This window comes from Trichosurus vulpecula, chromosome 1 (genome assembly GCF_011100635.1).
Source record: "Trichosurus vulpecula isolate mTriVul1 chromosome 1, mTriVul1.pri, whole genome shotgun sequence".
NCBI classification, from domain to species: Eukaryota; Metazoa; Chordata; class Mammalia; order Diprotodontia; family Phalangeridae; genus Trichosurus; species Trichosurus vulpecula.
In genome coordinates this window covers 565,538,055-565,564,030 of record NC_050573.1, presented here as the reverse complement: position 1 = coordinate 565,564,030, position 25,976 = coordinate 565,538,055, and the positions used below count along the sequence as shown (strand labels likewise).

Sequence of the window (25,976 nt, the reverse complement as noted above, 5' to 3'; positions counted from 1 at the left end):
TAATGAATGTCTTCTGTAGAAGGGATTCCTGTTCAGGGTTGAGTTGGACTAAATGACCCATGAGATCTCTTTATACGCTAAGATACTGTGATTCTAAGTTGCTAATGGTAGTGGTACTGGTGGAACTCCTTGGTTCAGCCTGTCAGCAGTAGCAATTGAGGGCAATGGACTTCTGTAAATGGGCACAGTGCCCGTCTACACCTAGTAAGGGCATTTTGTTGTTGAGTCATTTCAGTCATGTCTGACTCTTTGTGACCCCATTTGGGTTATTTTGGCAAGGATACTGGAGAGATTTGCTGTTTCCTTGTCCAGCTCATTTTACAGATGAAGAAATGGAGGCAAACAGGGTCACACAGGGTCACACAGCTAGTAAGTATCTGAGGCTGGATTTGAATTCAGGTCCCTTTGATTCCAGGGCTGGTGCTCTGTCTGCCCTTTCACCTAGCCACCCACAGTGAGTGCATAGCAAATGCTTGTTACTTCTTGTCTTCCTCTCTCTTTTATGAGAGAAAATATCTGGGAAGAAAAGGGCGGATTTGGGGTGACTACATAATTGATAGATATCTCACTATAATATGACCTTTTATTAGGTGGGTTTTATACTCTTGTATAAGGCAGGTCCATCTTGGACCATGACTAAAAATGTTCATTGCTGGAGATACTAGGATGGACTTTATCATTTTACTGCCTCATTTATAATGAAATCTTGCAGAACTTTGAAGGCAATATTAACTGATAAACTCAAAGTGCAGATCGAAGCATTTGTCTTTTTTTTTTCCAGACTTGGCTAATGTGGAAACATGTTTTGCATGGCTTCCTATGTATAATGGATATCATTCTTGTTTTCTCAATTGATGAGGGAGGGAGAAAATTTGGAATTCAATATAAAAATAAAATTTAAAAATATAAAAGGGAAGATAATATTAAAGAGAGCCTCTATTGTATAAAGATATAAGAGGGTGAGAAAAACGGGGAATGAAATAAGGACTCACAGTTTTGTAGTGCATTAAGGTTTAAATGTTTTTTCTCTCCCATGCTTTTTGGGTAAGATAATACAACTGTTATTGTTTTCCTCACTTTCCAGATGGCAAAGCTGAAGCTCAGAAAGGCCAAATGACTTACCCAAGACCACTTAGCCAGTAAGTATGCAGATGTCAAGTCTCCTGACTCTACAGCCCCGAGCTCTTTCCACTACATCAACAGGAAAGCACCAACAGAGTGTCCTTGGCCTTCAGGACTGGTGTGATGACAACTGCATCATGAGAGGACTTTTCTGTTGCCTCCTAACAGGTGTTTGGGGTAGGATTCAAAGGATAAAAGGAAGGCACTAGTCCATGCCGAGCATGGTGGGCAATTTCATGGAAGGTACAAAGACATGAGAAAGCCAAATGTAATAGTCAAGAGAGGGGAGGGCGGATGAAAAGTGAGAAGAGAAGGGGACAGAAGACTGTGTGTGGTGCTGTGATGGTGAGAGGATTTGCGTAAGCTTGAAGATTTGGTACTTAAAGTATCATCTAACCATATATGTGCTTAATAAAAGGAGCAGATATCTTGAGTGACAGAGACAGGACCCATGTCTTAAAGACACAGTGGAACACGGAGAGAAGGGGGTGCTGACAGAGGAGATTTTCAGGGGAACCTTTCGCGCTTGGCACAGGCAGTCCTCCAGGATCAAATCTCTTCTGGCCGGGCCAGATTTGAAGACTGACAGTCTTCCTTTCCAGCACTGGCTTAAGAAGGACAACAGCTGGGCGCTTTCATTTCGAGATTAGCGCTGTGGAGGTTTCACATAGGGCACTTTGTTAATTTCTGACTCTTCAAAGTCACACTCTCTTGGTGTGATTGCAAACTAATCTTCCCACTCGGATATATCCTATGGTGACAGGCACTTAATGAATATGTTTTTGGGTCAGAAAAATTAGTTTTATATGCTACTCGAAGCGTGGAACCCATACTCAGCTTACAAGAGTTAGGAGTGACCTGAAAGGGCCTTTAATCCAATCCCCTACTTTCCTAGACGAGGAAGCTGGATCTGAAAGATGTTAAATAACTTACCCAAGGTAATATAACCGATAAATTAAGTTATCTTTCCTTTGAAGCAGGAGCTTGGTGGAATGGAATGAACAGAGGACCTGAGGTCAGAAGATCTGGATTTTAGCCCCTTACTAGACATGTCATAGAAGGAAAGAGCACTGACTCAGGTGTAAAGTGGCTTGGATTCTTATTTACCTAGGATGTTTACTACCCCTGTAACCTTGGGTAAGTCATTGATTCTTCCTGGGCCTCATCTGTAAAAGATAATTGGATTAGAGGGCCTCAGCTCCAGATCCATGCAAGATCCAACCCGGCCTGATGAGATTTCGCCATCTATATGATAAGAAATAATAATGCTTGTAAAGAGAGGCTGGCCTTGGGGCTAAAGAACCCCTGCTGTCAAGTCCTCTCCTGTGGTAGGTAGATGACCGTGGGTGAGTCACTTAACTCTCTCCAGGATTATAAACTACAGCTGAGTCGCCAGTATGCATTGGTAGAGAAAGTTTTGACACTGAAAGTTCCTTATACTGATGAATTCACAATTTAAGACCACTACCTCCACTCTTCCCCTTCTCCCTTCCTACACCCCCTCTACAATATACTAGTATTTGTGCACCATAGACAGATTGGACTTAGTCTATCAGCAAAGAGGAGGAAAACTAGTTTTGGTCTCAAGCTTCTTACCAACTTCTGGTGTTGAGTCTGGACACTATTACTGTATATATAGTACTTACTGGTCACATATTCTCCCATAAAAATTGACATGTCAAAGCCCAAAGTCCCACTCCTTCACCATTAATAACAAGGTTTATTCCAGAAACTGTATCATTCATTAGAGGCAAGCTCTGCAGAATTATGGCATTCTACTCCTAAAGATGTCTCAATGATTTGTTTGGAAATACTTTTAAAAGCATGTAATCAACACATGGAGCATACCAACTCTCATGGAGGAAAATCTCTTCCTTTGTTCATTTAATGTTTTCAACTGCTTGCCTTTTCTTTCCTGCTTATTTTTTCTTTAGTGATTTTAAGCAGAAATTAATAGTAGTCACTTCTTGGAATTAATTCCCAATTACTGCATTTAATCACTTGTAGACATATAACTCTTCCCCAGAAAGTGAATAGAGGGTCCCCAAGAAGAGACAGTAGCGTCTTCTGGTTCTTTAGTGTTCTAAATAAATCTTTATAGTAAATTCCAAGATGACAGTGTTAATAAGTTGAAGGGCTTCCAGTATCCTGTCAACATGTAGCAATACTGTAATCTGTATATAATCCACCGCTCTATATATGAGTGGGGATTGGATAAAGCCCAGACAAATTTTACCATTACATGACACTACTCACTTATCCAGGGCACTCCTGCTTATTCGAGAGTTTTCATTTTGCACTTGCTTTGCATGGTGTTCAATCTTTTTCTCCCAGAAATTTTTCAGCCCACCTGCATCATGCACAGTCATTTTAGGATGTTTCCTTCTATAGCTTTTACTCATTTTCTGGAAGAAACAAAAAAAAAATCATTGCAACTTTTTTTTTGTATATGATTTAGGATGATGGTGGGGGGGAGCCAGGAAGGAGACTGAAATAAATATAACAAAACCCCACCAAAACCCAACCTCCCCCCTCCAAACCAACCCAAACAACAACAAAAAAACCCAAAACCGGTCAGAGGAGACCATAACTGTGTCTTGCATTTTGCACAGTAGAGGTTCACAGTTCACACTGAGGCTTATATCTGAAAGCAACATACAAGCATCTTATGACAAAAAGTTGTGTTTTGGGAAAGAACTCTGGCATAACACTGTACTTAGGGAACAATTCATTATTGATATGCCACTGTCGATCCTATCTTTTATAATAATAATAGCTAACCTGCATAAAACTCTTTAAGATTTGGAAAGCTCTCTCTCTCTCTCTCTCTCTCTCTCTCTCTCTGTGGTAGTGCATAGATATAATTTCATTTGATTTTTATGACTTTGTAAAGTAGGCATTATTATATCTTCAATTTACAGATAGAGAAACTGAAGCATAGCAGCTCAATGACTTGCCCAGGGTCACACAGTAGTAAGTATCCGAGAGACTGGATTAGCAGCTGTACCTTTCTGACTCCAACACTCCAATCTCTATGCAGCTTGCTGCTCCTGAATGATTGGAAGTGTTCTATGGAAGTTATATAAGTGGGAACTGATGGCAAATGACTTCCATGAATCTTTGGGAAGGAGTAAGATTTCGTGGGAAAATAGGATTGTGCTTCTCTGTTGGCACTCACATTCTACTCTGCATTCTAGTCACGTGCAGATATGTCTTATCTCCCTGGTAAGATTGTAAACTATTAGGGCAGGGATTGTGTCCTTTGGAGAATATTATTTGTCTCACATAGCATTTAGCATGTAGCAGTTGTTTAAAAATGTTGCTGAATTTATTTGAATCCTTGCACGGTTTCAGAGAACTTGATTCTGTGACATTAAAAAAAAGAATCCGATATTTTCTTGAAGTGCTTCAACTAGTTCCCAATTAGTCCAAATGATGAATCCCCTGAAGTGATCCCCCTATTCAGAATTGCACTTCATATTTTCATTGAGCTAGAGCCAATGACTCTATTTTAAATAATTATAATTTTCAATAGTATGAATTCTAATACATGCAACCACCACACGGGATTCATCATTTGTACTAATCAGGACCTAGTTCAATTTCCTAGAACATAAGGTAAATTCATTCATGAATATATATTACCATTTGGAAAATGGCCAAGGCATCAAGAAGTATCCCAGTTCCAGAACATTTACTTCATGTTTTCGATAAGTTTATTTATTTATTTTTAGTTTTCAACGTCCACGTCCAGAAGTTTTCAATTTTCTCCCCCTTCTTCCCCTCCCCCTCCCCAAGATGGCATGCGATCCAATATAAGCTCTACACATACATTCCTATTAAACAAATTTTCACTTTAGTCATGTGGTATAGAAGAATTAGAATGAATGGGAGGAACCATGAGGGAAAAAAAAAAAACATAAAGCAAAACAAAACCAAATAGTCTGCTTCGCTCTGCATTCTGACTTCATAGTTCTTTCTCTGGATGTGGATGGCATTTTCTATTATGAGTTTTTTGGAATTGTTTTAGGTCCTCGCATTGCTGAGAAGGGTGAAGTCTGAAGTCTATCAAAGTCAGTCCTCGCACACTGTGGCTATAACTGTGTACAATGTTCTCCTGGTTCTGCTCACTTCACTCAGCATCAGTTCACATAAGTCTTTCCAGGTTATTATGAACTCTGTCTGCTCCTCATTTCTTATACCACAATAGTATTCCATTACATTCATGTACCACAACTTGTTCAGCCATTCCCCAATTGATGGGCATCCCCTCAATTTCCAGGTCTTCGCCACCACAGAAAGATCTGCTATAAATATTTTTGTACGTGTGGGTCCTTTTCCCATTTTTATGATCTCTTTGGGATACAGCCCTAGAAGTGCAAAACATTTATTTTTGTTGATATTAATTTTGTTGAATTCACTTTTGTGACATCTCAAACTCAGCATGCTCAAAACAAAACTCATTACCTTTCCCCTAAACCTGTCCCTCCTCCAATCATCTCTATTTTTGTTGAGGATACCAACATCCTTCCACTCATCTGGCTTTACAACATAGGAGTTATCCTGGGCTATTTTCTCTTCTTCATCCCCTCCATATCAAATTATATTCTAAGCCATATTTACTTATTTTTACCTCCATATCATCTCTCAATTCATTCCTTTCTCTCTCACCCTTCTCACACAGCTACCATCCTAATGCAGGTATTCGCTACCTCATCTGGACCACCACAATAATCCCCTAATTGGACTCTAAGGTTCCAGACTTCCCACACTGCAATATGTCTTCTATATGGCTGTCAAAATAATCTTCTTGGCATGCCAATCAGTCTGGTGACTAGCATTTATGAAGCAGCCACTCTGTGCCAGGAACTGAAGTCTATCAGGATAAAATATAAGTCTAAGGATAAAAAATAAGTCTTCAGGATAAAATATAAACTCTCCGGTTCATCATCTTAATATCTTCACAATATGACTCCAGCCTACTTTTCCAGAATTATTCTATATTACTCCTCTTCAAATGTCATAGTTCTAGAAAAATTGGCCTACTTGCTAGTCCCTAAATTATGTATTTTGTCTCCCACCTAAATTTCTGTTATTGCCTAGGCTGTCCCTCATGCTAGAAATACTTTCTTTTAACTTCCACCTCTTAGAATCCCTAGCGTCCTTCAAGGCTCTGATTATGTAGCACCTCACATGAGAAGCCTTTATTGATAACTCTATTTCTAGCTCTAAACCTTTGTGGTACAATCAGTGATCTAGCTGGGATTATTTTCATCCTCTTCAAATTATCACGTATATACTTATCTGTTCATATATTATATCGCCACAGTACATAGGAACTAAGCTCTTTGAGGACTGGCTCTGGTTTTTTCTTTGTATTACCAGAGGCTAGAGAGTAGTTTGCATAAGTAGGCTTGTAACAAACTCTTGTTGGATTAGACTGGACTGGATCAGAACCTTTATTAACGGCCATAATAGAACTCGTAGGATCCTAGGATTTAGAATTTCAAAGATTATCCAGGCCAATCCCCTCATTTTGAAGTGATGTGCAAAGTTTACATAAGAGAATCTTTGCTTTTATGGAGCTAATAGTCTAGAAGGGGAACATGACACATATAATAACCCTAATGCAAAGTATTAGGGAATAAAAAATACATGAAAAATAATTCAGAGAAATATAAAAAAGGACTCTGTGAGAGCCGAGGTGGAAAAGATAATCACCAACTAATGGAAGATCAGGAAGAAATGGAATTTGTCAGGCTTTTAAAGATGGGTAGGGATTCTACTAACTAGGCAGTGCAGTCGATGGAATGCTGGGCTAGGAGGAAGGATGACTCATGTTTGTGAGTTCAAATCTGGCCTCAGACATTTATTAGCTTGGTGACTCTGGGCAAGTCCCTTAACCCTGTTTGCCTCAGTTTCCTCATCTACGAAATGAGCTACAGAAGGAAATGACAACTCCAGTATCTGCTCTGCCCCCCAAAAAACTAAAGCCGAATGGGATCACAGAGAGTCAGACACTACTGAAAAATGACTTAACAAGAACAATGAAAGAGATTCTACAGGCAAAGATGGGAGAGGAGGGCACTGTGGGCAAAGGAAAGAACATGGTGAAAAACCTACAGGCTAGGAAGTGAAGAATGTGTATGCTTCATTTTGGCTGGAGCAATAGAGTGCATGAAGGGAAGCAGCTTGAGATCAGTATGGAGAGATGAGGCGCATCCATGTGGAGGACCTCGAATATCGGCTAGGCTAAGGAGCTTGAACTTTACTTGTTAGGCAATCGTAAGGAGCCATTGTAGGATTTTGAGTGTAGGAATGACGTGACCAAATCTGTTAATATTTTGAAGATTAGTTTGAAGAAGGTGTGGGAAGAGAGAGCAGAAGTGGGAAGATTTATCTTTAACACTTCAACCCTGTACATGTTAATCTTTATTACTTCAACTCTGTGCATGTTATTATCATTCCCATTTTACAGATAACGAAACTGAGGTTCATAGACATTAATAGATTTATCCAAATTCACAAGACTAATAAATACCTCATGTGGTTTTTGAACTCAGGTCTTCCATATTCCAACTCTCTATCCACTCTGCTACACTCTCTCTCCTACAGGACCTTATGTACTTGTAGGGAGAAATATGACACTATTTAGTGGTTATCTTATTCAAAGAGTAAATCCCAGGAAGACATTACAATTGAGAAACTGCAATAGCCAGAAAAGCCTTTCCTACTCAAACAGAATCATTACAATGCCAGAGGAAAACCCTGAAAACTACTTTTAAAGACCTAAAGGAATGACATTTTTAAAAATCCTTTACAATTTGCCAGAATATGGAGAAAAATAAAGTTAGTTGTTTGTGAATACCCCTGAATTGCCAAACATAAGAGATATGAGGCCTTGATTGGGATGTAAGTTAGAAAATAAATGGGCAGTTCCTTCTTCAGGAGATCTGCAATGAAAGGGTTGCTAATGAGCTGGGTCACTTCCTGTGTTACCTGATGAGCGTTTTGTTTTAAAAGAATATAAGTAACACACAAAAAAACCTTAGGGTTGAATCTTAGGAAGGACAAATCTTATTTTCATGTTGTCTATTTTCCAAGGAGATCAAAGTACACCTCAGAATTGAGTGCATTGTTTCTCTCTTGTTTCTGAGACTTGTGAGTGTTTGGGATAGTTGTCTTCCTTTTCCTTTTGGAAAAATGAAACATAAAAAGATTTTGATTTATTTGCAGTCATCTAACTGGGAAATGGGTGGCCAAATTCCAAACTTATTAAAAGGACATTTAAAAAAATTATAGTATTTTCTTTTTCCCCACTTAGATGTCAAGAAAATTTTTAGCATTCATTTTTACAAGACTTTGAGTTCCACATTTTTCTCCCTTCCCCTCTTCTGAAAATGGTAGGTGGTTTGATATAGTTTATACATGTGTTATCATGTCAAAAAATTTCCGTATTAGTAACAGTTGTGAAAGAAGAAACAGATTTTAAGAAAAAAATAAATGAAGTGAAAAAAGTATGCTTGATCTGCATTCAGAATCCTTCAGTTCTTTATCTGGATATGGACAGCATTTTCCTTTGTGAGTCCTTTGTACTTGTCTTGGATCATTGTGTTGCTGAAAAGAGCTGAGTCATTCATAGTTGATCATCACACATTTTGCTGATACTGTGTACAATGTTTTCCTGGTTCTGCTCATTTCACTTTGCATCAAGTGAATACAAGTGCATACAAGTCTTTCCAGGATTTTCTGAAATCTGCTTATTCATCTAAAAGGACACTTCAAAAATAAATTTCTAATGCAAATTAAAACAATGCTGAAGTACTACCTCACACACTGTTAGACTGGCTAATAAGACAGAAAAGGGGAATGATAAATCTTGGAGGGGATGTGGGAAAATTGAGAGACTAATGCATTGTTGATGGAGTTGGGAACTGATTCAACCATTATGTAGAGCAGTTTTGAACTATGCCCAAGCATTTATAGCAGTGCTTTTCTGGTGGCAAAGAATTGGAAATTGAGGGGATGCCCATCATTTGGGGAATGGCTGAACAATTTGTGGTATATGATTGTTATGGAATACTATTGTGAGATAAGAAATGATGAGCTAGATGCTCTCAGAAAAAACCTGGAGAGATTTACATGAACTGATACAAAGTGAAGTGAGTAGAACCAGGAGAACATTGTACACCTCAACAGCAATATTATAAGATGGCTAACTGTGAATGACTTAGTTATCCTAAGCAATACAATGATCCAAGACAACTCTGAAGGACTTATGATGAAAAATGCTATCCATCCCGAGAGAAAGAGCTGACTGAGTCTGAATACAGATTGAAGTATACTTTAAAAAAACTTTCTTTATCTTCTTGGGTTTTTATTTTTGTCTCTGCTTTCTTTTACAACATGACTAATATGGAATAATGTGGAATATATTTTGCATGATTATACATGTATAACCTATATCAAATTTCTTCCCTTCTCAATGAGGAGGTAGGGAAGGAAAGAGACAACTTGGAATTCAATTTTTAAAATGAATGTTGAAAATTGTTTTTCCATGTAATTGGGGAAAATAAATATAAAATTAATAATACAAATAAACTTCTAAATAAGGTATGATAAATTTTAAAGTGGAATTCAAACTCTCTGGGAGTCCTATTCAGACTTCTTAGTACCACCCATTGATTATTCATTTCTCTTAGTTCTACCTTGAACTGAGTTTGGAAAATGAAGAACAGTAGGAAACAAAATTAAAATACTGTTAGCTCACAGCTTTCCCTTTGGGGAAATTGATTTTTACTGTAAACTGTTATGTTTGATAGAAAGATTTGATCAATGATTTTAGAATAAAAAATAAGAAAAAACAGCCATAAGCACAGCTGGAATGCTCAGAGGCCACAGAATAATAGTATCCTGACTGCTGCCAGCAGCACCTTGCTTTACAAAGCAAATGAGACATATATTAATGGCTCCTGGGAATTTGCCCTTTCATATCTTGAAACTGTGTTCATAGCATACTTCATGAAAATATTAGACTGTCTTCCCCAGGAGCCACCATTTGTTTAAAAAAAAAGTGAGGGAATGTGCTATTTACATCCTCACACCCTTTCATCATTCCGTATCTATAAATCACACTGACACCCAGAAACTCTTCCAGGACGGGCTGTTGGCTCTCAGACAAGCTCTTTAGATAGTTACACTCTTGTCTGTAAAATCCAGTGCAGGCTGTTGATGGGCTGTCTAAGCCAGCCTGCCCTACCAATGCCATTCTCCTTTGAATCACATTACATTCCTCCATGCTGGGCTTGACTTGGATTCAAGAGTGACATCTCAAATATCCTTCACTATCTAATTGCTATTAACATACTTGGTACTAAAAAAACCAAAATAAGCAAAAAAACCCCACCCTTACCCTAACAGAACAGAAGACTCCTTAATTACAATGGATAGTTGCCTCTCTAAATCCTCACGGTCAAGTTAAATGTTACCAGCTACTCTCGGGTGAGTTATTATTTTTTTCTTTTCCATTTGTAAAACTAAGGATACAACACCCATGTTAGAGAGTTGGTATTTGTTTTCTAAAGTGTTCTATATCCACCGTGGTGTGTTGGGAACACTGAGTTCTTGACTCCACCAGTGGAGCACCAAGCTCTGGCCAATTTGAGTATGATCATCAAGACAGACTTTGGTCGTTTTCTGTGGACCAGTTTAGTTAAGTATGGAGAGACTCATTACCAGTAGACTGGCCAATAGATGATGAATTATTTGGTCATAGCAAACAGTGAAACAAAGAAAAAAAATTTATATATACATACATACATGCATACATATATGTATATATGTGTGCATGTGTATACATATATACATACACACATATATGCATATATATACATATATATATGCATACATATAGAGCTAATTCCTCAGCAGCCCTTATTTCACTGCTACAGTGATGGTTGGTAGACTGGTAAACCTGGGGGCTGAGTTTCCAGAATCTTATTCTTTTTAGAGCATCTGAGAGTATTGTCTCTTGGTGCTCTGCATGTGAGGTCCTTGAATGGTCAATGAGCTGATATCACTATTGGAGGAAATGAATCACGTTGATATTGTAATTTTCTCTATAACCAAAACTAGAAAACCAAAGGAAATGAAAGCTAATGGATGATTTGGAGGTTCCCCTTGGAGAAACAAACCAGAGATCTAGTGGAGTTGGGGTGATCATATGTCCAAAGGCAACAAGAAACATTTCCTGGGCTACTTAACCCCCTTAGCCAGCAGTGCTCATGATGAACATTTGTAAGGAAAAATATTCAAAAGATAGTTATACTTTGTCTGCTAATAACTTGCAGATGATGAGAAATAGTGAAATTCTATTATGAACTTGATATGACCTTCCAAATTAAATCAGCACATATTTTACTGCTTAATAGCTCAGTTCAAAGAAAGATATGGGGAAGGTAATGAACAATGTCTTGGACAATATGCCTCAGGGTTAAGAAACAAAGAGTTCAAGGATCTGTAGCCTACACAGGTGACTCACGCTTTTATATCCTAAGTGCTTTTTCTAAGAAAAGAATAAGAAGGAGCTGAACATGATGAGCCTTGATTAGATCTCAGCTCAAAAAATAAATCTGTCTATATTTTAGAAAGGAAAAATGATAATAGGAATAGGGATTGGGCTAGAGATTTCACTGATCTCAGGAGCTCCTGGGTGAGGAAACTCCTTCTACCCATGCAGGTCAGCACCTTCTCTGCAATGGATAATCAGTCTTGGAGAGTTGCCTAGAATAGCCAGGACTTAAACGACTTGTCCTGGCTCACATAGCTGGTATGAGTCAGAGATGGGAGTGGAACCTAGGTCTTCCAAGCTTTGGAGTCTGTTCTCTAGCCACTATGCCACACTGCATTTATGCTAACTGTGCCTGAAAGTTTGCAAAGTACCTTGCATAAATGATTTCTTCTGAGTGCAGGTTGTGAGCAACAATCTATGAAGTGGGTGCTACAGATATTATTCTTGTTGACATTTTACAGATAAGGACTTCAGACTCTGAAAGGTTAAGTAGGCACATAGTCACATAGCTAGTAAGAAGCAGAGTTGGGATTTGAACCCAGGTTTTTTGACTCCAAAGCTAGGACTTTTCCCACCACATCATGCTGCCAGTGATCAGCAGTAACTGATTACTAATGTTAGAATCTTGTACGAATTAACTACATGGGTACAGTTAGCACACTGACTTAATAGAGGAACAGCAAACTCAACATCACATTAGAACATAGAATAAAGATGAATAGAACCTATAACATATAATTAAAACATCTCCAAACAATCTTGCTTAACCAAGTTATTGTTGCCCTCAAAAGGGAAATGGCTGAGAGGATAGACATTAATACAAACTATGACCATTTCCTACAAAAGTCTAACTGATATAAACCAGTTGCCACAAGAAGTAGGTCAAATGAACCTAGAAAGTGCCAACAGAGATTTCAATATCTTTGTCAAATAGGGATGAGGAAGCCAGGAGCAACAGTAGCTTAAAACAGAAACTCTACAAAAAGTTCATTTATAAAATCTTATGGAGGAGGAAGATGACTTATTATGACCAATATTGCTTTATAAAAGTTAAAAGCAACGCAAAGAAAAACAAGTATGGAAAGTGTTTTGTAAATTGTAAAGGGATATATAACTGCAAGCCATAACTGTAAGACCAATTGCCTTATGAACAGGGGTCAATCTTTGAAAAGACTGAACTTTATGTTAGACAATTTCATACAAATGATATGACCTTATCTAGCAATGAATCAATAAACATTTTAAAAGCCTACTATATGCCAGGTACTGTTCTAAGCACCCGGGATACAAAAAGAGGCAAACCACTGCCCTCAAAAGCTTGCTGCCCTTAAAGAGATTGCAATCTACTGGAGAGACCACAAACAAACAAATCTATACAAAGCAAGCTATATATAGAATAAATAGGAAATAATTAATAGAAGGAAGGCACTGGAATTGGTAAGGGTTGGGGAAAGATTTCCAGTAAAAGAGAGGATTTTAGTTGAGACTTAAATGGAAGCCGTGAAGGTCGAGAGGCAGATGGGAGGAGTGAGAGCATTCCAGGCATGGGTGACAGCCCGAGGAATGCCCAGAGCTGAGAGGAAGTCATAGAACACTGAGGAAACCGGTGTCACTGAATAGAAGTGTACATGTGTTGGGGAGTAAGGTGTGAGAAGACAGGAAAGGTAGGAGGGGGATGGTTAGGTTATGAAGGGATTTGGATGCCAAACAGAGCATTTTATATTTGATCATGGAGGCAATAGGGAGCCACAGTTAAGGACTTTTCAGTGGCTGATTTGGAACAATTTTTCAAATTAATAGTCCAGCTATTGGAATTGGCTGTTGAAATAGATGAAAACATTGAATCAAACGTGCAGTGATGTTAGTTGTTCCCTAATTTATACAAGCTTAGCTTACAACCATTTCTTACAGAAAAATGACCCTCATCCCTGCTCCCACACCAGCAAAAAAAATAGGAGCTTGCTTCCCTCTCTCTTCTCTTTCCTACACCTTTATTGTTGTGGACCTTCTAGCTTTCTGGAACCACTCTGTCTCCAGTCCAGACTAGATTGGTTTCTCCCCTCACCTCAGTGCCCCTCCAGGGTGGGAAGACGTGGTGATGATGAGTGAAAGGGAAAGAATTTCAGAGCGGAGGGGATGGAAACCCCTATTGATCGTGCTCTGAGGCAGCGTCCCCTCCCTTTGTCTGGCAGGTGGAAGGGATACAGGCGGCGAATAGGAGTTCCCATCCCTTGAGGAAGGGAGGAAGGAAGAAGAGGGAAAACACGTTCTTGGGATTCCTAGTTAGGATGAAATTTGTGGTTTACAGAAACAATGCTACAAACGGTCATTAGGTACTAAAAACACTACTGACAGTCTGTTATAATTTATGTACATTGTGGATTAAAGAGACTTCTATGGATTGGTTTGGCCAACTTATATTAATAATAATAATGGCTGAGATTTCTGTAGTATCTACTGTATGTTAGGCACTGTTTTAAGTGCTTTACAAACATTATTTATTTTATCCTTACAACGACCTGGGGAGATAGCTGCTATTATTATCTACATTTTACGGTTAGGGAAATTGAAGTAAACAGACATCAAGTGACTTGACCAAGGTCACACAGCTGGTGAGTGTCTGAGGCTGAATTTGAACTCAGGTCTTCTTGACCCCTTGCACTACCTCACTGTATAATATTGTTTCTATGAAAATCTTTTCTGCGTTCTGCACAAACTTCTGAACATCACTTGCTTTCTAGTTGGGCATGTATAATGTTTTCCCCTGTACCACATAGGCAGGCTGTAGGTCTTCTGTGAATAGTACAATGTATATGTCGCAGCTGAATATAGAGCATTGGCTAATGTGATCCTGTTTAAAGACTAATTAGCAAATTCATCGACTGTTGTAGTGTTTTAGCTAGCTAGCATTTATATAATGTGTTAAAGTTTATAAAGTGCTTTATAAATATTATCTTATTTTACCTTTTAACAGACCTGGTAGGTAGGTGCCATCGTCCCCATTTTACAGAGAGAAAACTGAGTCAGACATAGGTTAAGTTCCTTGGCCAGGGTCACACAGTTAAGTGTCTGATACTGAATTTGAATTCAGGCCTTCTTGACTCCAGGTCTAGCACTCTATTTACTGCACCACCCGTTTAAATGGAGGGGGTGACCAAGGGAGTCTGAGTAATTTGAGGAACTCCCCAATCAACCTTATGAGATTACAGGGTGTGGACCATTGTTAGGAGATAATGAAAGGGGCATGGAATATATGGAATACATGGAAAGTGAACCTGTCCCCTGGTGCCACACTGATGATTGAGTTTTGTTGACTGGGGCTGGGCAGAGTGCCAGGCCTGGAGTCTGGAAGACTCATCTTCTTGAGTTCAAATCTAGCTTCAGACACTTACTAGTTGTGTAAATCTGGGCAAGTCACTTAATGCTGTTTGCCTCAGTTTCCTCATCTGTAAGATGAGCTGGAGATAGAAATGGCAAGCCACTCCAGTATCTCTGCCAAGGAAACCCCAAATGGGGTCACAAGAGCTGGACATGACCAAAAAATGACCGAATAACAAAAGGCCAGAGCTGCCTTCTGATGTTAGGCTGAATAAGAATCAGCCCTCACTCCCTGTGATCTATAAAAGTGAGTTGTTCAGTTCAGTATGTCTCTTTTTCTCTCTTGAGGACTTCCTCTTTGCTTTTTTTTCCCTTTCCTTCTGCCTTGTGGAGGGCAGCAGAAATGGACAGTCCATAAAGTTCCTTTGAACTATCTTACTTAGAGACAAAAGTCATTGAATTACTTGGACAGGGTGGGTCTAACATGGAGGGTAGTTTGTTCAGGAACCCCCAAATACTTTTAACTTGGGGAGGAGGGAGAATCTAAGGCAACCATGACAGAGTGGCACCATGAGTCTGGAAGAGGTTTTGTAGGACTCTGCTGGAGAGGATTTTAATGGAATTCTTGGATCTTGTTCATCTGGTAACACCAAATTTCTTTGAGGGTGGGTAGGAACTGATGGATCATATGAATGCTCTATCTCTGTATCAATTCTGGGGTTCCTGTCACTTTGTCCTTTTATGTGAGGTGAAATAAAGTCTATATCATACCTGACTCTCATTTGTGCCTCGGATGATTTTATAGAAAGGAAGAAAGGAAAGAAATAAGCATTGATTAAGTGCCTACTGTGTGCCAGGCATTGTGCTAATCACTTGATAAATATCTCATTTGTGCCTTGGACGATTTTATAGAAAGGAAGAAAGGAAGGAAATAAGCATTTATTAAGTGCCTACTGTGTGCCAGACATTGTGCTAATCGCTTTATAAATATCTCATTTGTGCCTTGGACGATTTTATAGAAAGGAAGAAAGGAAGGAAATAAGCATTTATTAAGTGCCTACTGTGTGCCAGGCATTGTGCTAATCACTTTATAAATATCTCGTTCGATCCTCACAACAACCGTGGGACATAGGTGCTATTTTTGTTGTTATCATTCAGTCATGTCCAACTCCTTGTGACCCATTTGGAGTTTTCTTGGCAAAGATCCTGGAGTGATTTGCCATTTCCCTCTCCAGCTCATTTTACAGACGAGGAAACTGAGGCAAACAGATTAAGTGACTTTCCCAGGGTCACACACCCAGTAAGTGTCTGAGGTCAGACTTGAACTTGTCTTCCTGACTCCAGGGCTGGCACTGTATCTGCTATGGAACCTCGCTGCCCGTAGGTGTCATTATTATCCGTATTTTATAGTTGAGGAAGCTAAAATAGACAGGATACATGACTTGTCCAGGCTCACACGCCCAGTAAGTGTCCGAGGCCAGATTCCAACTCAAGCCTCCTTGACTCTCTACCTACTGTACCGCTGAGCTGCCTGGAAACTCCTTTTCACCGTATTTGGTAAACCTAGACATAAGATATGCCCTGAATACGTTAGGATATTTTCTTGGAGAAACTCCAGATTGGGGCGACAAGCCAAAGAGAGAAGCTGACCTTCTGGGGGTTAGGCTGCAGGAATGGACCTGGCCTATGTGACTCCAGCATCTTTTTTGGGAGGGGGTATGGATACAACGGGTTATAGATTATATAAAATTCTCTTTCAAGATTTAATTGTTGGGGAAAAAAGAGGCTTTTGCCTTGACATAAGCTGTTAGTGACTGAGTCAATGAAAATGTTTGCATTTTTTCACATCTTACATTCTAATTTTAAAGCTTTATAAATGTATGACTCTAAGACTTTACTCTAGCTCAACTGCTGCTTGAAAGTGACCATGTCAGGGGCAGTTAGGTAGCACAGTCAGTAGAGCCCCTGTCCCAGAGTCAGGAGGACCTGAGTTCAAATCTGGCCTCTGACACACTTACATGCTGTGTGACCTTGGGCAAGTCACTTAACCCCAATTGCCCTGCCTCCCCCCTCACCACCACCGACAACAACAAAAAGAAAGAAAGTGACGATGTCTGTAATACAACATAAACTAGGGGGAAAGGTGGAAAGAGCCCTAAACTTGGAGCCAGGAAGCCCCGAGTTCCAATCCAGTCTCGGACACTTACGAGCTGTGTAACCCAAGCAGATCATTTAACCTCCCTCAGCTTCAGCTTTGTCATCTATAAATGGGGTTTGTAATAGCGCCCACCTCACAGAGCTGTTGTGAGAATAAGATGAGATCATATTGATGAGGCACTTTGCAAATATTGAGGTATTATGTAAGTGCTACGACAAGGCCTTATTCACAATAGCTCACTCAGCGTGAGGAAAGAACAGTGTGATTAGAGCCCAAAGCCATCACTTTTCTAGTTGTTCTCTGCTCTGCAGATTGTCTGGTGTTTGAATGACGCCGCCTAGGGAAGCAATCTTACTTGCAAATATTCGGAGAGTGTTGTCCCAAGACAGGGCGTATGACAGAAACCTGCGTAAAACTGAAGGGTCAAAACCAACATTACCTCTTGGGAGATTTCACCGACTCAGCCCTTTCCTGCACAAAGATGGTGACGCCGATTATCTGATAGCGACACACTTGAGCAAGTAAAGATGATGAAACAAAGATAATGCGATGGAATATTGACTACCTCTCATCTGTGAGAACTTCTCAGTCTCTCAATGAACATCCATTTTGTGATATTGCCCTGGCTATGCTTACCTATCTGGAGGTGCAGTGGGTAGAGCACAGGACCTGAAGTCGGGAAGATTGGCAGAGTTCACATCCTGCCTCCAATCCTGCTGTGTGACCCTGAGCAAGTCACTTAACCTCTGTATGGCTCAGTTTCCTCACTGGTAAAATGGGAATATTATGGCACCTACACATCCTGCAGAGTTATCGTAAGGATAAAAGGAGATATGTGTTAAAAGGGGGAGGGGCTTAGCATGGTCTGGCACATAGTAGGCACTTTATAAATGCTTATTCCCACCTCAAGCCTTTTTCTTTGTGTTTTCCTCTTGAATAATCTATTTTTAGAAGACTATGAAATTAGTTGTACTCAATAAATAATGAGAAATTACTTTTACCACAGCAGCCCTCTCTTTCATTTGCATTTTTTAAGGCTGTCATGTTTTAAGAGCATCCACGTTCAACTTTCTACAGGCCTTAGAGTTCAATGAATACCCCATATTTTAGGGACTATTTAAAGTGTTTTTTGTTAAAAGTTCAAGAATACTGAAGCACAATCCCAAGGAAGAATCACATAGGAGAAGTAGTGGGGAAGATGTTATTGAAGAAATGCATGACAGGAAAAAAAGACTAGCTGTGTGGCACGATTGAAAGATGGACGGTCCCATTGGTATCCACACAATGTCAGGGGAACAAGATGAAGGCATCCACTAAGGTGAGTGGAACCAATCTGGAGAATTTACAGGAGGACGTAAACAAAAGGATGGGAAGGCATGGCTGGTCTGAGATCTGGGTCAATGAATGAAATACCCCCATCAATGAAATCACAGCTTCACTATGGTGTGTGTGGTTTTTTTTACTCTTAAGAATATTTTATTTTTCCCACTTACATGTACAAAACCTTTTTAACAGTAGTTTTTTTAAACTTAAGTCCCAAATTCTCTCCCCTCCCTTCTTACTCTCCCCTTCCCTGAGACAGTAAACAACTTGTGATTAGTGATACATGTGCAATCATGCAAAGCATATTTCCATATTAGTCACACTTTCATGGTAGTGTTGGAGTGTCTATTATGACTGTATCTTTCTGCTGAATGTTTAATAATTATACATTAAAAAGCAGAGGTACCTTTGGTTTTGTGTTCTTAATGAATACAAAACCATTTCAATGCAAAGAAAGTATCATAGTTCCTGTCCAGAGTGCTTTTTTGAAAGGATTAGCTATATTGTTGCTTAATTTTGGTGAGAAAAGTACTTTGCTACTCAGGTAATCTTACTAAGGTAAGTTACTTTTTCCTAATTCCCCCGTGTCTTTCTTTCCATTTGTTCTATAATTGCAGCAAGTTTTGAAAATGAGCTCTGCAAAGCAAGTCATCATGGATAATTTTTGGAGTTTAGATGGAAACAAATAAACACTGAATAATGACTGAAGAGACGCTTTGCAACTCTTTCCCAGAAAGAATCATTTGCATTTTTTAAAGTCCTCATGTTTTAAGAGCATCCATTTCTTCCTGGAAAACAAAAAAGATAAAGAACAAGACTGAATACCAGCAGTCTTCTATACGCCTGGAGTGAAATTGCAAGTACTTTTAGCCTTGCTGTTTTCTATATAGACTTTACACCAGTACGTTGAACAGCACGCAGTCACCGAATTTAAAAACAGGCGTCTTACAAGGGAGAATTCTAGAGGTATAAACAGCATCGTTCGGAATGAGCAGAAAGACGTTTACAAACTTACCAGGTTGATAAATGCAAGAAGGCTGATTCAGATGGAATGAACTGGAAGGGGAAAAAACTCAATGATCCCTTTAGAGTTAAGGATAAGGATGGGCCTATGGTGTTGATGAGCAGCAAGAATAAAATACCAACTTAAAACAAAATGATAGTTCACATTTAAGTAGCGCTTTGTAGCTTGCAAAAGATTTTTCCCCACAATAATTCTTTGAGAAATGAAGCACTGGTGTTCTCATTTCACTGATGGAGAAACTCAGCCCTACCCTAGCTTATTGCCTGCGCCCCACCTTTTCTGCTTCCTTTCCCAATTAGACTTTAAACTCCTTGAGGGCACAGACTGTATTTTTTTTTTTGTATTTATATCTCCAGTACTTAGAACCATGTCTGGCTCATAGTAGGCACTTAATCAAAGTTTATTTACTATTATTGACTACAGCTAAGAAAGAGAAGAGTTGGGACTGAAACATAATAGCATGTTCTTTTCACCACACAAGGCTTCTTTCATTATAAAAGGCCCTTTCCCCAACAGATAGAAGGAGAAACTAATTGATACATTGAAATACATAGAGGGACTGAGATCAGATAAAGACCTTGACAAAGTCACTTCTTTGGGACTTGGTTTCTGTTTTAAAATGTTTGAGCACTGGGCTAGATTAGTGGTCTCCAAAGTGGGATGGGTACATCCCAGGAAGCATACAAGACACTTCCTTGGGTTGTGTAAGAGTGGTGCCCTCACTTATCTGCTAACTTTCAGTTTATTGAAACTGGATTTAAGGGTCAATTAATTCAGGACTGATGTAAATTAAACCTCATAAACTGGACAGCGGTTTAAAAAGATGCTTGCAAAGGAACTTTGGTTGGAAGACAACATTAGTAACGCAAACACGAGCAAACAAGAAAATGGCAGAGTTGATGCTTTTATTGCTAGCATGAAATCTTCGTCAACCAAATTGTGAAGTGAACTTGATCTAACTAGGTATGACGAAAATTTGACCAAAAATTGAAATTATCAACAAGAGTCTTTGAAATATGGATTTGCCTCCATGATTAATAATAATGAGCCTCATTCTAAGTGTATATTGTGCTTTGAGGTATTGGCTAATGAGAATACAGCAGAGCGTGGAGTCAAAAGTCCGTGTGTAGCCCCGCCATGACAGTCACCCCTCTATTTAACTGCTACTGGATTATTTCTTTATTAATCTTTGTCCCAGATTCTAAATCATTCGAGAGATATATTTCCTCATAAATTAATAGAAGTGCATAACCTTTCTCATTAATTAATTAGTTATCTCTGAGCCTTCCACTTCAGTTTATGTAAACTGGAGAAACTTCGATTCCCATGTTTCTCTTCTCTTCAGTATCCAAGCCTGTTCTCATAGCTCTCTCATGACACAGCTAGGTGGGGCAAAGGTGAGAGAGCTGGACCTAAAGCTGGGAAGAAGTGAGTTTAAATCCAGCCTCAGACACTTACTAAATGCGTGACTCTGGGAAAGTCATTTAACTTCTCTAGGTCTCAGTTTCCTCACCTGTAAAACGGGGATAATAACAATACCTAGCTCCCAGGGATGTGGTGAGGATCAAACGAATTAATATTTGTAAAGCACTTTACAAATCTTTAGTTTTAAACAAAGTTACAGCAATTGGCTCCTCTAACTATAACTTGTTGTTGAGTCCTCCACTGGAACCAGTGTTTCAGACTGGCAGTTAAAGTCTATTATCTTACATGACTTTTTCTTATTGAACACTAACTCATTCATTCTCTCAAGAAAGAAGTTCTTTTTAGATTTTTTTCTCTGTTTACCTCAGTCTTTATCTATGACATGTCTCTCCCAGAAGTCATTTAAATTGTAAATCTCACTAAAAGTCAATACCCTCTTATAGATGTAGAAATAACACCTGTAGTCCCTGTGAGAAAGGTTCTTGAAGGCAGGGTTACAGCAATGGTAAGTAGCCTTTAAAGTAAAAAGAAAAGTCAAAATTAAGCTTTTATTGCCCAAAATGATTTATGCCACCTATAAAAACTCTCATATCTGCACAATTAAAAAACTTAGAGAATTTTCTAACCTATTTAAAAGTCTTCCAAGAATTCCAATGTATTTTAATCTATTAATTAAAACATGTTAAAATTCAGTACTAATTAGGTTGTTAGAATAATTGATTGATAGGAGAAATGGACATTTATTATCTAAATTTCAGGCAAAGCTTTTCAATTCCAGCCATGCTGGCTGTTGGAATGGAGGCAGACCACCCAGCTCAAGGGGGGATAATTTAAGACTCATTGGACTCTGAAACCATGATTAAAAAAATCATGGACTCTGTATCATAAATGAAAACTTCCCAAATCTATTGGAACCAAAATGCAAAGGGAAGACAGAAAGAAGACACTGATTACGTCCCCAAAGAAAAGTTTTAGAAACTTCATAACCAAAATCCAGAGCTTCCACGTCAAATAAAAAACAATGAAAGCACCCAGAAAGGAGTTTGAGTGCCAAAGAACCACAGGCAGGCTCTCAAAAGACCCAGCAACTTCTACTAAAAGGCCACAGGAGATTTTGGAATACAACATTCTAAAAGACAAAAGGTTTTCCAATCATAATCGTAAGAGGGAGAAGTGGACCTTTAATGGAATAGAGAAACCTCAAGCATTTATGATGAAAAGACCAATACTGTTGTGCTCTGCCCTGCCCCAGTTTACCCTCCATCTTGCCCCAGCTCACCCCACTGTTTGTGCTCCCATCTCCACAGACCCCACTGTTTGTGCTCCCATCTCCACAGAAATCAGTTTGTGTTCTTTCCCTTTAAATAACCTGACCCTACCCCTGCTCGGGGCTGTTCGATTTGAGTCTTTACTCTGAACAGTCGTGTGCTTGAACAAATCCATATCAAAATTTATATCTGGTTCTCGCACTTTTTTCGGCCCAATAATACAAGGATATGAGACATGTGGGAAGGTAAATTTATCTGAGCAATTGAAAGGAACTTGATGATGATATAAGAATGGCATTCCAATAGTAGGAGAAGAAACCAGTGTCTCTTCAAAACCTCAGTGTCTTCAAAGGATATTGAGAGAGTTCAGAAATAAGGTTAATTCTGTTCTGAGGGTTTTAAGAGGGCAAAGAAAAGGAAGGGAAAAAAGGAGGAATACGCTAGAGGAGAAAGGAGAAAAGAGGGGGTGGTAACTTGCTTATTCTTACAGTTGGGGTGTGTGAAGTATATTCAAATATAGAGGAAGGGGAAGAGAGTGCAGACTTTAGATGAACTCCATTCTTATCTGCAGAGTACAAGGTAGAGATGAATACACAGACCTCTATTGATTTTCTATTTCAACATACACATGAACACATGCAGTTTGGTGTGAAAATACATCACACTCAAGTAGGGATAGGAAGAGGCAAGTGAAGAGGCAGAGGGAACAGCACCAAACAAAATAAACTTTCTGATCCTGAAGGGACAATTAAAGAAAAATCAAAAAAGAGAAACACAGAGCTAGAGTCTAAGTAGTGGTGGTGTGCATCCTTTGAGAAATGGAAGAACAATTCTGATGTAGGGATAAAATGGGATATTAGTGTATCATAAGAATTAATAATAGCTAACATTGATACAGCACATACTATGTGCCGGGTACTATGCTAAGTGCTTTTAAATTGTTATCTCACTTGATTCCTACAACAACTCTGGAGGGCAGGCACCATTATAATTCCCATTTTACCTATGGGGAAACTGAGGCAAACCAAGGTTAAGTGACTTGCCCAGGATCAGACAGCTAGCAAGTGTCTAAGGCTGAATTTGACCTCCTGTATCCTTGACTCCAGGTCCAGCACTCTAACCACTGCACCACTTGACTGTCCAAAAAGAGACAATTTCAGAGGATCCTGGGTAGTGTAAATGGAAGCCACATGAAAGAAGCAGATCTAGGAGACCATTAGATATAACATTATAAGGAAAAATAACTTGGAAAGACAAGAATTCTGATCAATGTAATGACCAGCCATGTCTCCAGAGAACCTATGATGAAGCATATTGCCTGCCTCCCAGCAGAGAGGTGATGGATTCGAGGTGCAAAAAGAGAAATGTATTTTTTAGTCATGGCTGTTTCTGGATTTGTTTTCCTTGATTATGTTCTTAAAAGGGTTTTTTCTCTCTCTAATTTTTAATGGGGGGGCAGGTTGGGGGATGCCCCAAAAAAGGTCATTGAAATGTGTTGTTATGCATAGGAAAGAACAGAAGAATGTTTAGAAGGAAACAGCAATTTTGAAAGCAACAGAGGTGGTATTTTAAGTACATATGTACATATGTTCATGGAATGTATTATATATAATATATAGAAGCAATGTTGAATTTATTATATACAACATATCGAAATCAACATGAATATATATAGATTTGTAAGTGGAATTTATTTATTATGTATACATAACACATCCCATGTGTTTTCATATATAACCTTTATATATATTTTTTCATGTACAATCTTCTTTTTGTCTTCTGCTAGGTAGTGATGTGGATAGAGTACTAGGCTTGGAGTCAGGAAGACCTGAGTTCAAATTTTGCCTCAGGCACTTACTAACTTTGTGACCCTGGGCAAGTCACTTAACCTGTGTCTGGAAAAGTTTCCACAGTGGTAAAAATGGGAATAATAGAGGGCAGCTAGGTGGCACATTGAGTAGAGCACCGGCCCTGAAGTCAGGAGGATCTGAGTTCAAATCTGGCCTCAGACACTTGACACACTTACTAGCTGTGTGACCTTGGGCAAGTCACTTAACCCCAATTGCCCCACCTATTCCCTCCAAACCTCCCCCCCCCCCCACGGGAATAAAGATAGCACCTACCTCCCAGCGTTGTTGTAAGGATCAAGTGCTTAGCATAGAGTCTGGCCCATAGTAGGCTCCTAATAAATGTCTATTCCCTCCCCCTGTATGGCAATGCTCTTTTTATTGGGGGGTTTAAGTTCAGAATAACTTTTTTGCAGTAAGGAAAACAAGCACATAGACATAGTTTCCTGGCTCACAGCTTTTCCCCTTTACATCATCCCCTGCTCTCTTCCCTCAACCACATGCCCTTCCACGTCAGCAGTCTCCTTAATTTCCCTCATCTATGCTTCAGCCACACGCGGGCATGACCATACTCTTGTTCTCAGTCGTTACCCGCACGGATTCTACTTCTAAGAATTATGAATTCTGAAATTCCCCTATTTAAGCGTAGCCTCTTTCCATCCCATCTTCACCAGTGCCTTGTACTTCCTCAAGCTGTGTTTCATCTCTGCGTCCCTCTCTTGCCGTCATCCCCGGTCTGACTGAAATAATTCTGTATATATGTTTATTTGCTTATCTGTATTCTCGTTCCTTTCCAGTATAGAATGTAAGCTTTTGAGGACAGGGCTTATCTCCTTCTTATCTTTGTATGTCACCCAGCACAGCGACCAGGGCATGGTAAGTATTTAATCAATTATTTTTGGACTAAAAACAACAGTACCACCACACTTTTTCCGGTTGACAGATGGGATTGAAAAATGAGTATCATGATTTAGCCAAAGACATACTTCTTCTATTTGGATTTATGTATCTTTGTGAACTATCTTTTCTTAGCCGTGACAACCATTAAAACCAACTATCAGAACAAACCGAACTTAGAACCAGACCTTTCAATCACTGTACTGCAGATATTTAAACCTAAATTTTCCAAATTAGTGGAGCATATTCAATCTCATCGTTGTCATTAAAAATATAATTAGTGCTAACACTGGAGTGAGAGCAAAAAACTTTTTGATTCTGTTAATAAAATCAAATCGTGTTTAAAAATATTGCTTATTGCAACTTTATCTCATCTATTTCAATTTCTCTTTTGAGTTTATTTCCAATAGGGGCAGCTGGTGGCTCAGTGGATAGAGTGCTGGGCCTGGAGTCTGGAAGATCAGAGTTCAAATCTGTCCTCCGACGTTCACTTTGCTCCCTAAGTCACTTAACCTCTCTTTATCTCAGTTTCCTGAACTGTAAAATGGAGCACCTATCATGCAGGGTTGTGGTGAGGCTCAGATGAGATAATATTTATAAAGCACTTAGCGTAGTGCCTGGCACAAAATAGGCGCTACATAAATGCTAATTCCCTTCCCTTCTCCCCCCCACCCCCACCCCACCCCGCCACGCACATAATGTGTTAGTAAAGATTGAGGGGATGCTCTTTTTTTTAAAGGTGATATAAAAAAGTAGCTTCCCAATTACTAGATCAGGATCATCTTCCATCCCTCCAGCTCCCGATCTTTCAAGCCTATGATCCTAAGAATAAAGATCTCTTAAGGAGGTTTATGTTTTAAAGAAAGAGCTTTGGAACATGCATTAATGCAATTACTTCAGGATAGAACCAGGTAAGCTTACTTCTTGAGAGGGATGTGCGTGCGTGCGTGCGTGCGTGTGTGTGTGTGTGAGAGAGAGAGAGAGAGAGACAGAGAGAGAGAGAGAGAGAGAGAGACAGAGAGAG

General features: G+C 39.3%; 1 protein-coding gene across 1 annotated transcript in view; it reads right to left on the bottom strand.

The window, feature by feature from the left end:
- FAM240C (family with sequence similarity 240 member C) overlaps nucleotides 1-25,976 on the bottom strand; it is a 50,087-nt gene that overhangs the window by 2,892 nt on the left and 21,219 nt on the right. Inside the window, exon 3 of the mRNA XM_036749667.1 lies at nucleotides 3,379-3,527. Within this exon, the coding sequence (XP_036605562.1) occupies nucleotides 3,379-3,524 (146 nt within the window). The 5' untranslated portion in view covers nucleotides 3,525-3,527. The remainder of the gene's footprint in view (nucleotides 1-3,378; nucleotides 3,528-25,976) is intronic.